The 15,111-nt window shown below is 30.1% G+C and overlaps 1 protein-coding gene across 1 annotated transcript; it reads right to left on the bottom strand.

Annotated features, from left to right (window-relative positions):
* Window positions 1-14,048: 14,048 nt before the first annotated feature.
* On the bottom strand, window positions 14,049-14,886 carry LOC121129747 (epididymal sperm-binding protein 1). Its single transcript, XM_040725465.2, has 4 exons — window positions 14,738-14,886; window positions 14,503-14,673; window positions 14,420-14,443; window positions 14,049-14,357 (listed from the first exon to the last, which is right to left on the bottom strand). The coding sequence occupies exons 1-4, from the start codon at window positions 14,790-14,792 to the stop codon at window positions 14,176-14,178; spliced, it is 432 nt and encodes a 143-aa protein (XP_040581399.1). The 5' UTR covers window positions 14,793-14,886; the 3' UTR covers window positions 14,049-14,175.
* Window positions 14,887-15,111: the final 225 nt, after the last annotated feature.

The raw sequence follows: 15,111 nt of genomic DNA, 5'->3' as shown, positions 1-15,111 counted from the left end.
CCAAGGGATGCTACTAACTAAACATAATCTCAATACGCACCAGGAGTGTCATCTCTCGTACTTTTCAAACGACCCTCGTATTAATTAAACTAAGTTTATCTATATGTATGAATGTCCGAATGTATGTATGAAAAACAGCACAATACTATACAAAGTATATACTATAGTGTTCCCTGATGTGTATCATATGCCAATAAAGTTTAAAGAAAAAAAAGGAGCAAAATTATATCTTGTAGTTCAGATCATATTAAAAAAACAAAGGGAAGTACTTTATATAAAATTTAAAAAAATGAATATCACTTTAAATGAGCTTTTGCAACGAGCTAAAGTACATCCTGTATCATCTAATTATATTTTTTCTTTCCCAAACTGTGATTTTTTAAAACTCTTTTGGATAGAACATCTAAGTATTGAGTTAGCAGCTACGCATGAGTATACTTATGGAAAACCAAGAATAGTACTAATCTACGCCTAATAAGTCCGGGCAATGCTGGGTACAACAGTTAATAAAATAATAAATCTTATATTTTGAAATAATACATTATAGATTTCACAGAAGTTTCCTTCAGACCTAAGACCCCCAAAAATCCCAGAAAACGGGATCCCGGGAGATAAACTGATTACATACATAGCTTTGCAATATCCAAAGACATCCTTTATGTATAGTTACTTAAACTAGACAATTTGTTCATCTTAGTCTATCCATGTGAGCACTATATATTTTCATATGAATTTAAGGATTGTATTTGACTATTTTCATAACTTGTTGATCGGAAAAGTAGTCTAAGACTTCACATTTGAACATAATATGAATTATTTTTATTAAAGATCACATTTTGTGATTTTTATGTTATGTAAGAGGAGCATATGAATGGAAAGAATCAACAGATGAGAGGAAGTTCGCATGTGACATGTGTATTTTTTACGTAGTTATATAATTACTAAAAGGCCATTGTCATAAATATTAATAATAATGAACACGATTTTTGAAAAATAGAGATGTTTGTGTAAATTAAGTAATACTTATCTGTAACAGCCTTGGAATAAAACTGTATTAATCAAAAAATATTTTACTACGCATGTACACATTAGTGTTAAGTATGCTGAATTTTATCTCGCGGGTTGAGTGGTCCAGGTAAGGTGTGGTTGTGTACTTTCAATCTGCAGACTCAAGCAAATCAATCCTTTCTCATACTTCTATGCCACACACTTAATTACGCACACATTTAATTAATTGTAGAAAACGTAACCTTTGAATTTGATGTGAGAACATTTCTAAAGATGGAAAGGTTCTATTAAAAAACGTTACATCATATTAAAAAATAATTTATTAGGTAATTTAATTATGAGTGACTAGGTCTATGGGTAACTTCGGAAATAAACTTCTAAATTCAATATGTTGTATATATAATTATTCAGAGGAAGAAAGAAAGTATTATGTGTTTTTGTTAAATTTTCCATAGTACCAGGTGTGGCGAAAAAATCTTTTAACTTTCAATTTAGAACTTTATGAAGATACATTTCAGTAACCAGTTGTCAATAAAATACAAATAAGTAATATAATGACTTGCTACCCTAATCATCAATGTAGCCCCCTGGCAGCAATGATGACTGTTGATATTTGGGTGAGGGACGGTGCAGGCCTTGGGCTCAACATGCAACTAAAAAGTGAAGTCCAATAGGGTGGCATCTGGAGAGTAGGGGGCACATTTTCTTTGGCCAGAAAGGCAAGTTGTACTCCAAACCCTTCCGGTACTTTTTGGACGTATGAGTGGGCGCACCATCCTGCTGGAACACCACGCCACCATTTCTCACAAATCCAAATATTTAAGACCAATGCTAATATCTTCTTTTGTTAATATCAACATTTTAAAAATATTATTTTTCTACATTAGCTTACGTTCACCAAAATACAGTGAATGGTTGTTTGATAAAGTTACGAAATTATAAATAATTAAGTCGATTATATGACTAATTTTAATTAGTTTTTAATATTTTAGAGCCAAGGATATTAACCCCAGTTCAAATATGCTGGAGTAATTGATTAGGGTAATTACATATTTAGTCAAATAATCGGCTTAATTATATTTAGCGCAACTAGAAATCTTGCATTGAATATTTATTAATATACAATAGGAAAATTTAAAACTATATTTAAAAAAAAATCAATCAAAATCGACCATTATTTTTTAACGATAATCTTTTAAATTTGTAATATAAGTGTTATTCTTTAATTTTAACAAAATAATAAAGTGATGGAAAAAAACAAAACAAAAAAACATATAAACTTTCAAAACAAACTCTTCATTTAACAAGATTTTTTTATTATTAAAGACATTTTTTAGGAGTTGTAGATATTTTACAATGACGAAATAAATAATACATTTTTCTAATCCTGCGATATTTTTATTAGTTGTAATTCACATTGATTGTCATCTACAGCCCCCTTGGTATACTTTTTAGTTACATACCTATAATGCCCCAATTAAGTTTTTAGTTGCAGGAGTTACGGATAATATTTAATGGAGTACGACCCCGTTTTTGGCCAAGAGCTCACTTATTAGATTTAATATTTAAGTAGATTTTGATATTTCCTTCCTTGTGAGGTAAACCTATATGAAAATGTCTGTGAGCAGACTATTGGCCGAAAACATTTTTGCCAAAGGACAATTTGCCACATATATATTTCCCTGAAAGACCATTTGGCCGAGAAATGATGGTCAATAAATTGATATGTACGATAGTATATTTTAATTCAATTTGAAATGATAGTTTGATAAATAAGTATTGATCATATGCTTTATGAATCATACAGGTAAATGAATTCGGGTACTTTTGCAGATTTTTTATATTAATTAATGGTCATTATATAAAGACAACATAGCTGTAGCTATGTGATTCGAATTTAGTTCAAATATTTACTGTTGTAGTACATTAAATAAATAAATTAATAAACAAACACGACAGATATTCGAATGGATAAGTCTAATTGCCCCTAACTTTTTCAATGAACATTATCCATTTCTCTCACTCCTTTAGATTTGATGATAACTTATGTGAATCTTTATTCTTCATCAAGGAACTCACCAAATACGTGTGGAATCAGGACGGCAGCCCCTCTCACACATCCACCAAGTGCTAAAAGATCTGCACAGATAACATGGATCGATTTTGGTCCAAAAAGGTATGCCCCCTTTCCTTCCAGATTTGAACACACTGGCCTTTTCTATATGGGGCACTTTGGATAGGGATACCAAAAGGACCTCACATCCAAATGTGGACTCACTGAAGTCCTCCATGATGGCTGCATGAGACAACTTGTCAGAGGAGTTTTTCGTCAACTCCTACATGCCTGCAGGCGATGTGTAAAGGCTGTGATCGATAATAGAGGTGGACTTATTGAGTGAAAAATGTTTTGGAAAAACCTTGTCTACATGTTTTGTTAACATTATTTTTTATGCCTATTATTGAAAATATGAAATTATGGATGTATTTCTAAATTCATCTCTCGTGTCTACGTTTTCCTGCCCATTCCCTGTATATCAACCAATGACTTCAATTAAATGTAAATTGTATATAAAATCCATTAATAAAGTAATATTTATTTTTCTATTATAATATTGAAATAATATATTCACTCATATTTTTCAGTTGGAAACAAGGTAACTAGAAGTATTTTTAGTTACCTTGGTTGAAACAAGAAAAGTACAGAAGGCTGCCTACTATATGTTTTTTTTTTCAAATTTTTCTTTTACTATTTGTAAGTCGAGGTTGAGAGTTTATGAAAAAAGCTCAGCGTCCATATTACATTGAAGGGAGTAAGTAAAACAATCAATGCTTTAGGAGTAAGTATTTAGCATAGAGAATATGACTGACAAAGTTTTAGTTGATGGCGCTGCAATATTGGATTATGAGTCAGCTATTGTCAGGGCATAGTTATGTTAAGAATGGAATCTTGTTAGCTTTTAATACTTATCGCTTATTAGTTATCAGTAACACCTAAATTGTTTAAATACCGCATGTATGATTCATGCCATGCTTATGCAATTTGGTCAGATCACAGATGGAACATTTTGATTGAATAATTTACTTTTCAAACAAGCGCTAAAAGTACTGATTCGATAATGAATACTTTTATTCGAGAATTGAATAATAAATACTTAATGATATTATTCTTTTGTATTTCAAAAAATACTTAGAAAACCAAAAAAACAAAAATAATAATTAATAGAAGTTGTTACTCATAAATAAAACTACAATTTAAAATAAACAAAAATATTTTTACCCAGTCCGAGACAAAAATTTATGATTTGTTTGAATGACAAAAGATGTTATTATTATGTCCATAGAAATAAAGGATTTAAATATCACATAGATGGTTATACAATTACTTCAAATGATAGATTAAAATATTTTTTTTTTTAAAGTGATTTTTTATACTTAATAGTTATTTTAAACTAGAAAAATATCACCCTTGTTTGGGGAAAAAGCCAAAAGTAGGACAATTATGAGCCATTTTGTACACTAATTTGAATGATTTAATTCAATCACGGATGGAAAAAGGACTTCTTTTATCATATTTGGGCCACACAAAATTCAATAAGTGAATAGATAATAAGGGTAAACACATATGATAATTGCCGCCACGGCCCTTTCATTCATAATTATAATACGTCATAACTCATATGTACGCTACACATAAGGTTATTGTATTGTCTCTTATAGAGTATAAAGTATTGAATGATCACTTCATGTTTTATTTCCTTATTATAATAATAAATTTGATTGATTTACTGTCCGACAATTGCTGACATGAAATGCTGCGACGACAGAGCGCTTAAGAAATCTTTAGTTATTTATGGTATTTAGTTACTGAAAAGAAGAAGTGAATGTTATGACAATGAGTTCTGCTAATATCTGGAGTGCAACAAGGCTCAGTCACTCAACCTCATATCGGGGAAAGGAAAAAATATATTAATAAGGGAAGGAATCTTCTAAAAGTTAATAGGCCCATTTCGCTACAAGCTTAATAGCTTTGATCAGCTCTATAATTAATTAATCAGGAGATATCACGCATTCAAGAGAGCAAAACAACTACCAAAGAATCATGGTTATATCTGCCTATTCAATTTATGCCTGAAACCGGCTATATAGAAAAACATAAGGGCAAATATTTGGAAGAATTAATTAATATATTCCTTCCGTGATATTTTTTCACGTTCAAAATGCTTGATTATTATGGGAAAAATAACCACAAATTTTTGAAATCAACCAACGAAACTATAATATTTCAAGGGATTTAGTAAATGTTATTCAAATTTTGTTATATGTTACATCACTTCGATTAGTTGTATTATTGAGTTTATACGACAAAAAGACCCTTCTACTATGGAATCAAAATGTTCTACAAATCATCAATTTATTAATCCAGTTGTATAAATGTCAACATCAACTCCTTATTATATAACTTTGAGGAGAGAAACTGAATAACTGTTATAAATAGGAAAATCTTCTACATTTAAAAAAGCATTAATGGAAATTATTGCCTTAAATTTTTTTGCCGCACATATACAACATATCAAGAAAATCGCCTTGTTATATATTATTCAAAGGAAATGTGTCAAATTGCAACTTTTTTTTTAAATATTAAAACAATTTTATTGGTTAATAAGGACAGATATTTGTATGCTTTGGCATCAGCAATTAATTATTAATTTTAAAAAAATCATTTTTTTTTATTATGTTACTTCTATGAAAAGTTTTGCACTATAAAAATATATTTTTAGACAAAAAAGCAATAACAAAAAAACATTTAAAGGTCATATTTAAAGTCATACCTATATATTTATTTCATTGTGCATTTTCAAAACAATTTACACCAAAAATAAGCAAGAATGCTGGCTTCACAGTTTCTTCTAACTAACAGAAATAGATGTTAACATCACGGCACCCAATTAAATAATTAACAAAAACGAAGAAAGAACACACGCAACAACCGTTTTTCCTTTTTTTTATTTATAAACTTAGTTTTTTTTATTACAAAATAAAATTCTCAGTTATTACATTGCTAAAATATCAAATTTTCTTAGTGTAGACAGAAAATAAACTATTAAAATTGAAAGAATAAGCTATTTTCTCAAATTTCTACCATAAATTATTAATAAAAATAAGTATATTTGTTATTTAGACTATACTACAGCTATTTAAAATAGAGGTAGTTTTATTTATAGGAATAATTAATTTTCTCCCCCCCCAAAAAAAAAAAAAAAAAATGCCTATTTCTTCATAGAAATAATATAATAACTAATTTTAACTAATCTTTTAATCAAGAATTAATAAACAATATCATAATATACTATCGAATAAAATACTATGTAGATCTTAATAATATGTAATTTATATTAAAAATGGCGAAGAAATAATATGACACTGATAGTCATAGTTTATCTATAGTGTAAACCTCTCCAGACATCTGGGTTCTGTTTTTATTATTATTATTATTTATTGTGAGAGACATTTATGCAAGACTTTGGTCTGGAGGGGGGAATGCTTATTCTATGTGGGAGAATAAAATTAGTCCCGGATCACTTGTCTATTTTTTCGGCTTCAACCTGACCTGAATGTACTGCTCCGACCAGTTAATAACTGCATTTCTTAGTATGAAAATAATAAGTACATATCAACGGTATACACTATACATATGTTCGTACAGTTGTAATATTTTTATTTGTAACACTTGTCTACAGTTTTCTTTCTGTACATAGTTCAACTTTATATTCTACATTGGTTATGGATGTTACACTTTTTAATTATTTATTATATTATTAGAAGTATTTATATTTTCTCAGAATATAATAAATGTCTAAGGCAATTCATATATTCAGCTTTATGTAGCAGTATAATATTGAATATACATATTATGGCTAATATTATGCATATTAGGCGCCAAATTGATTCAGATTGGCCCTGTTTGATAGCATGGTTAATCTCAATACCATATATATGAAATTTAAATACAAAAAAAAAAAAAAAAAAAAAAGAGTAGGGAGAAGCGTCAAACGTCATCCATTCACCTTTTATTTGATATTTGATTAATTTCCTTGGATTGGATTTCACGATGAAAATTTAAATGTGAGTGTCAATTATGTATAATACAATCCTCAAAAATAAAGAAAATGAAGTAGGTAATGCCGATTTACGGAGAGAGAAAACAAACTTGCAGGAAGTATAGAAGTATTTTGGGGATTCCCATTCATTATTTAAATGAGAGACATCAAATTCATGTCATTTATATTCAATGTAGATAAATTCTTAATATTTTTCCCAGTCTAAATTTTTTTTTTCAATCCATTGCTTCATTTAATTGCATCATTTGCTAGAAAATAAGTCATCTCAAGATAGCCTTTAAAATTACAAATGAAGTGTAATGGATCAAATATAAGTTATAATGGACTTAAAAACATTTATTTATCTATTATCTTTTAAAGTTTCCATTTAATCTATCTGAGATGTAAATCAATTTCAACCCGACAATTAGCACTTTTAATCTTTAATACTGCACAATATGAAAGTTCTGTGTCTTAATTTTTAACCTCCCTTTTTATAAGAATAATTCTCATTTATTATCTAGAGACTCTGGGAAGATATTCGTATACTCAAATTTCCTATACCAAAATCTATGTTCTAATAAAATATGATATTTCAATTTATTACTTTATTTAACATCAAAAAAATTGAATTAAATTTTTAAGAATTACAGAATACAGTATTGTGTAAAACTTGATATTTTTAAATATCTGCAATTGAATGGTATAATATGAAATTCGAGTATATGAATATTTTCCAACGCTTTCCAGAAAATTAATGATAGATATTAAAAAAAAGGAGGTGTTAAAAATTAAGTCTAAGTACTTTCATATTACGCAGTAATAAAGATCGAAGGTGCTAATGTCGAATTAAAACTTATGTACTTCGGATAAGCAAATTAGATAAAAACTTTACAAAATAATAGATAAATAAATGTATCACCCTCCAGTATACCTTTTATTTTATCCATTTAAACATATTTTTGATTTTGAACACTATCTTGAGATGACTTATTTTCCAGTGAATGGTACAAAAAAACGAAGATACACATTCACAGACTGTTTAAAAAATTTAGTGCATCCAATGCTTAATTGTTGTCTTTTTGTTTCCATCCTACATTTTTTTAGTGGTATGATTTTGATAAGTTTTATTCATTTGTTTTCTTCCTGATCATTTCACAAATTTTATTGAAGATTTTTATGAGATGTGATGAACTACTACAGAGTATTTTAATTATCCTTTGACTCACCGTGCTAATTAACTATTGTAATGACTTAAGCTTAGGGTTTTAATTGTAAATTAAAATGTTTATATGTAACTTCTCTAAAAGAATACAGTCTTTATATGAAAAAAAAAAAAAAAACAAAAAAACGAAGCAACGGATTGAAAAAAAAAATTAGACTAAATAAACTATATTTTAGCCGCCATCAAAGATAATATTTATAATCCAATCCATAATTAAGGAAAAAAAAATGTAGTAATCTTCGGAAAAAATAGTCAAAAGCTACCTCTTATGGACAATAAGAAAATGAACGCCGCTCATATTTTTTCCCCATTCATCGTTTATTTTTTTTCGGTTCGTTGTTAATTCGTTAAAGAAATTAAAGGAAAGAGTGAACGCCATTTTTTTCCATTCAATGCCCAAGCCTACTTCATACATGTATCACGATCGGAGAGGATTATCTCGTGAAGAATCTGTCAACTATGTTCAAAATGTAAAATTTTCAGTCTCTAATAATAATAAAAAAATAATTAAAAGAATATATGACAATTTTAATTTATTTCTAAAGTGGTTTGCTATTAATTCTGCATTGTCTTAGTGTAAATCAAATTGGATATCTCGTTCATAACACTTTTACTGTATCTATTTGGAATTTATATTGAAACATTATACAGTGAAATCATGTATCGTGAGTTTCTGGCATTAGAATGCATTTAAGGTCAATTTTCCCTTGAAAATTGCCTTATATGGCTACATATAAAGAACTTTTTAAACAGTCTGTGGATGTGTATTAGTGTTGCTTCGTTTTTTGCACCATTCACTGGAAAATAAGTCATCTCAAGATAGTGTTCAAAATTAAGGGAAACTTGGTGTACACCACTATTCAAATTCTATTGGAAAAATCGGTACCGAAAACGAAGATCCAGGTAATACAATGTCATATGATGTAAGTTAGTGAATCACTTCATGGAATCACGGAGCTAAAATTTCACTTATCCAAGGAGACACCCAAGAAATTGGGGCATTAATAATATAAATGATGTTTTGAACTACAATGAAACTACTCATCCCACAATAGCGATGCTGAAGTAGTGTATTCAGCTTTCCTGAACTCTATACTTCAAATATGTTAAAGGGAAATTTGCAAATAATTTGAACTAAAGTTATGCCTTAAGGCATATTGATATGTAATTTTCTTTCTTTTGAAGACTATTCTTCTTGCTCGAACCTCCCGTCCGAAAAAGAGATGACAAATATCACCATCAGTATGGATTTCTATATATGAATTGAATTCCCAGAGGATAGGAGAGCGCGAGTCTCTTATATTTGACCACAATTTTAAGTCACTCAGACTCTGAGATGACAATCTGATTGATGACTTATAACGGGCATGAATGGGGTTTTCATTGAGGGTGGACTAAATTCTTCTCGTTGATTTAACAATATCCCATGCTCCTCTCAAGTATGTCTAGGCTTCTGATTTCTTACCATAGGTATGATCCGTTCCGGTTTAAACTCAGAGGTTATGTTTGGAACAGTATTAGGCTTAAGTTGCTTTTTTGCCTTTAGTCATGTTTTTGGGAAAAAAAAACATTTCTTGTTCAAAAGGTTGAAAATATAAATTAAATAACTATTTGACATCATAGAAAAAGTAATATTTTGTGAAAAAATATGAACTATTGTATCTCCTTAAGCTAACGGTTGCGTTTCGCTACATTGGCTTAAAGCTTTAATTTCCCCATATTATGTTTTGATTTTTATCGTTTTTACCTTACCTTTCACCTAGATTACTCAAAATTTAAAAGCCTCTTACTCCTAACATATATAATCTTCCTACAAAGTTGTTTCACAATCGGCCTGTAATCCTGCTTATAAACAAACAAACTGAGGCAAAAATATAACCTTCAATCAGACGGTTCTTTATAGTAACACAATTCTTCCCAAATATGGTATTAGTATTATATTATTTGAGGATACTAAGGTCAGGAGTATCGGCTATGTAAATGATGCCCTACTTATCGTTGTTGTTTCTATGAATCAAGCTCTCGTGACTATTAATTAATCGGGTCATGCCAAGGGTTTAACTTTTACCCCCTCCAAGAAAGTGGTCACAGTTTTCACATGTAAAACAAAACATTCACTTTCACCTCGGCCAACAAATACAATACTCTCGAGAGATGAAATATCTCGAGGTTATATTGGACTAAAAAAAACTTAGATCATCTCAGAACAAAATCGTCCAAAACAAAGAAGCTTCTCTATACAATGAAGGGACTTATTTGACAAACCTGTGGCCTTGGCCATGGCCAAGTATTCTGGGCTTACTTTAGTATGGTCAAATCTGCCTTAAAATATGGAGCTTTTATTTGGGCACACATTATTACGTCAGGCCAACATACTCTTCTTGACAAAATCCATCAACTAGGATTACTTGGTCTCTGTCATCCTATACGTTCGATGCCCATACGGGGGTTGGAGGTATTCCTTTGGATTATCCCCCTTTTCTTAGAAACACAGTGTGTTGCTACGATGGCTTTTCTGTGCATCGTCAATACCTACGATGAGAGCATAAATAAATGGCGTCATCTTAAAAGGAAAAGTGTTCCATTTAGTTTTGCTCAGGACACAATTATCTCCAATCTGTGTCCTAGATATAGCAGCAATAGATAAAATATTGTGAGGTCACCAAATGTTACAGTTATTTTTACATTTGCCCGTACTGATTGTATGTTTATTTTAATTGTAGCAATAAATGTTTTGATTATTATTAAATCATTTTTATGAATTGTTCACAGCTTAACAAGAGATAATTTGAATTCCACCAATCAACGTTAAAAAAACTGATTGAAATAAATTATGCAGAAAAATCGATAGCTATCAACGAAGAAAACTGTACATTTTTATGTTTGAGCAAAGACTACTAGTGAGAAGGAATGGAGACAGAGTGGACTGTAGTCCTTTTACTTCCATGCTGATTATTAATTGCAAAGTTAAAGAATTGAAATAATAACAAATATATGGAGAAAAAATAATATATTGATTATGTTTGAGGACTGCTGTCAACAATTATCTTGTGTAAACAGGGAGATACTATTTATTGTCTATTTCAGCCTTCTTTTTTCAAACACAAATCTAAACAAAGTCTAAAATCATGTGATATTCTACTGTTGAACAGTTTATTATAGTACAGATGGACAATTACGTCTAAAAATAGTTATTTAAGCTTGACATGGATTATTGTGAGAGAAATGCGAATAAACTATTATAACAAAAGAACACCTGACAGACTAGCATAAAATAATATTTCGTAGCATCCTGTGAAAGAGAATCTTTATGAAAAAACTCACTAAGCATTGTATATCCTACGAATTGACCTTATACTGAGTGGTCCATTAAAATATGAGCACTTTGAATTTTAAACCTCAGCAGGATATAATTTGTTACTTAACAATAGAATTTCAACAAAGTGTGTACTATAAATAGATGTGTGCCTGAGCTCTCTCAATCATTAATGTAGCCTCCCTTAGTGGCAATGATGACTTCCAGGCAGTGGTGGAAGGTCTGGCACCCACTGTTGATCTAGTCCTTTGTCATGGTGTCCCAGAGCTGACTAACAGTGGCTTTGAGGGCCTGGATTTTTGGATTAAAAAAAAATCATATTTTGCAATGTTAATAGAAAAAAAAGTGTATACACTTTTACACTTTTCTCACAGATGTTTTAATTCCCCCATGCTTTTTAATAATGATTATGTACTATTAATATTAATCATATAATTTATAGTATTAAATTTTGTTAATATACCGTTGTTATACTCTATGACGTCAAAATATGTATGTCCTGCCCATCAATCGGCGCAGTACATCAAATTGAAAATTCTTGCAAGCCCGATTTCATGATGGTCTAACCTAGTATTTCTATTAAGCTTGATGTTTCGATATATGAAAGCATAAATAGTAAGTTACAAAACAAAACACACTTGAGTTCTCTAGCTTACGTAAAAGTCGAAAAACTGACATTTGAACATAATCGACGAATTTTCATTTGCGCATTCCAAGCAGTTGGGCATCTCCAGAATCTAGGGTGCGAAACGTTGGAAAGGAAGAAGAAAACTATCAAAAAGGACAAACTGGACCCGGAAGAGTTAGGGAAAATATCCCATGCCAATCCCCTCTACTCCATGAGGACCCATGCAAGAGATCTCAGGGTTTCAGTACTGATTGGCAAAAAAGTGGATGGAAAGAGCCTTGCTAGGGCGGAAAGGACACTTTTGATACCAACAATGAAAGAAACCCATGTCCTCTTTGCAAAACTCCTTTGTATGAGTCTTTTGGACTCTTTTTTTGGCCCCCTTACAACCCTGATGCCAACCCCTTCGACTACATCTTTTGGGTGCATGTCGAAGGGAAGACCTGCAGTGTCCGTCGTCCAAATACGAGGCCCTCAAATCCGCTATCAGTAGGCACTGGGACACCATTACAGCGGAATACATCTGCAGCGAGTGCCAAGCCATCCACCACCGCCTGGAAGCCATCTTTGCTACTAAGGGTGGCTCATTAATGATTAAGAGAGCTCAGGCACACATCTACTTAAAGTATTAATTTTATTGGAATTATATTGCTAATTATATCTTATTCAAGTTTAAAATTCAAAGTGTTCAAATTTTAATAGACCACTCCGTATTATATATCATTTACTTAATGTATGTACATTGTACTGTTTTGAACAAAACAACTCTGTTTTTTTTAAACAAAACACGTAAAAAGAGCATGACTTATAGTTAATTTAAAAACACCAGTACTTAAAGCGTGAATGTACATAAATAGTCTTGATGCATAGTAAATTAAAAGCGTTGTTGTCTATAGATAAGAGACACTCAAGTTTCAATATATTAAGTTTTTCAGTGATAATTTAGAAAGCGTGATTATCCATATAGAGGTTAAGGACCAAATTTATTTTTATGATTGTTTAAGGATTTATTTCAATTCTTAATCCTTTTAACTCTGAAAAAGATTTGGGAAAGGATAGGAGACAGGTTGGAAGTCAACACAATTTTTTTCCTTTCCTTTTTAAACTACAAAATAATAACCTGTGAAATTTTGTTTAGCAAAATTATTGAATAAACTATTTTACTTATATTAAAAAGGAATATAATTTTAATTTATTCATATTATGCTCCCAAACAACCGACTCTCACTCCATCTTGCGGAGAATATATATTTTTTAGTTCGTTCATGCCCCATAACTTAACTATTTTCTATTTAAAACTTCTATTTTAAATGTCCAAATAGACATTGTAATAGAAGAAAAGGTAAAAAGATTACTTATATTTAGCTATATGTTCTTCAGTAGACGTATTATTGATACAAATTATTATTGTATTTTTCTCACATATAAATGGCGGATTTAATTATTAAAGGGTCGAGAAATGAAACACCTAGACTGATCAGTTCCTATCTACACTATCAATTTCCGTGCATAGCCTTTTCAAGGGGATAATTAATCACAAATGATATTTAAAAAATATATAATTTATCATGGAAATATATCTACTACTTTTTAAAGCTTCCAGATAGAAAAAAAAATTAAAGAGCATTTTGATGGAGTAAATTGAAAAAAAAACTATTGTTTTCGTTAAATCTAGGTAATATTTAAATGATATAACATTTAATTAGTTATTATCAATTATGTACAAAATAGGATATTGACGTCATATTTCACCATTAACAAAATAATATCCTCTTTGATTCAGATTAAAATTATTTTATTATCATAAATATAAACTTGAATAGATATAATCATCATTAAACAAATTAGAAATAATACTCTTGATGTATTTTACTATAGTTAAGAAGAATGAAATATCTCTTTAATGTTGACATTGGGAGCTCATATTGCATTCTTCGAAATGGTAGGCTTGTTCAGAGTTGGGATATTTGTTAATGGCGCACCATTTCTTACCTTCGTTATCGGCATCTGTGCACTTGTTGTAGGTTACACCATTATATTCAAATGGGAAAACGCATTGATAATTTCCAGTGGTGATACATTCTGTATCAAGGAGTAAAGAGTAAATTCGTATGTTTTAATTTATATAAAAAGCTAAGTCTCACCTGTTGCTGGGTTATGAACTTCCACTGAAAATTAAAGATAAATATTTAGTTATGAAAAACGAATTAGAATAGGAAAATCTTACTTGGGCAATCAGCATTGCAATCTCCGTAGGTATCAACGGATCCATCAGCTTTGTTGGAGGTAGCACACCAATATTTATCATAATCAGCTTTTACACACTTAGTAAGTGTCATCTCCCTAAACTTTGAGGGGAAAACACAGTTTTGCCCAGATGTTGTTTGACATCCTTGTCCTTATTAGAAATTTTGTATTAAATAAAACCTTAAAAAATAGTATATAAAGTCATGGAAACTTACCATAGGCCAATGATGCGATTTGAGCGATAAGGAGAAGGGAGGCAAATGTATTCATGATTGGAACAAGTTGTTGGAACTGATATGAAATAATAATCCATTAAATGATTATATATAGTCCTTTGAAGAGTTATTGAATCCAATATTTCCAACTATTAAGAAAAATTACACCTGTTTCTCATTTCTGAATAACTTTTAGTAAAAATTAGATTTTAAAATAATGATAAAAATAACTTAAATAATTTGAAGCAATTATATCAATTAATTTAAGTTATAAATATATATATTGAATTGATATTCGTAAGCAGTCTTTAAAAACGATATGATTAAAATATATTCTGGAATTTTATTTGTTTCATTTACAGGGGTGTTCATTT

The sequence above is a fragment of the Lepeophtheirus salmonis genome, chromosome 14 (genome assembly GCF_016086655.4).
Source record: "Lepeophtheirus salmonis chromosome 14, UVic_Lsal_1.4, whole genome shotgun sequence".
NCBI classification, from domain to species: Eukaryota; Metazoa; Arthropoda; class Copepoda; order Siphonostomatoida; family Caligidae; genus Lepeophtheirus; species Lepeophtheirus salmonis.
The sequence above is the reverse complement of the archived record's forward strand: the minus strand, read 5'-3'. Positions and strand labels throughout refer to the sequence as shown.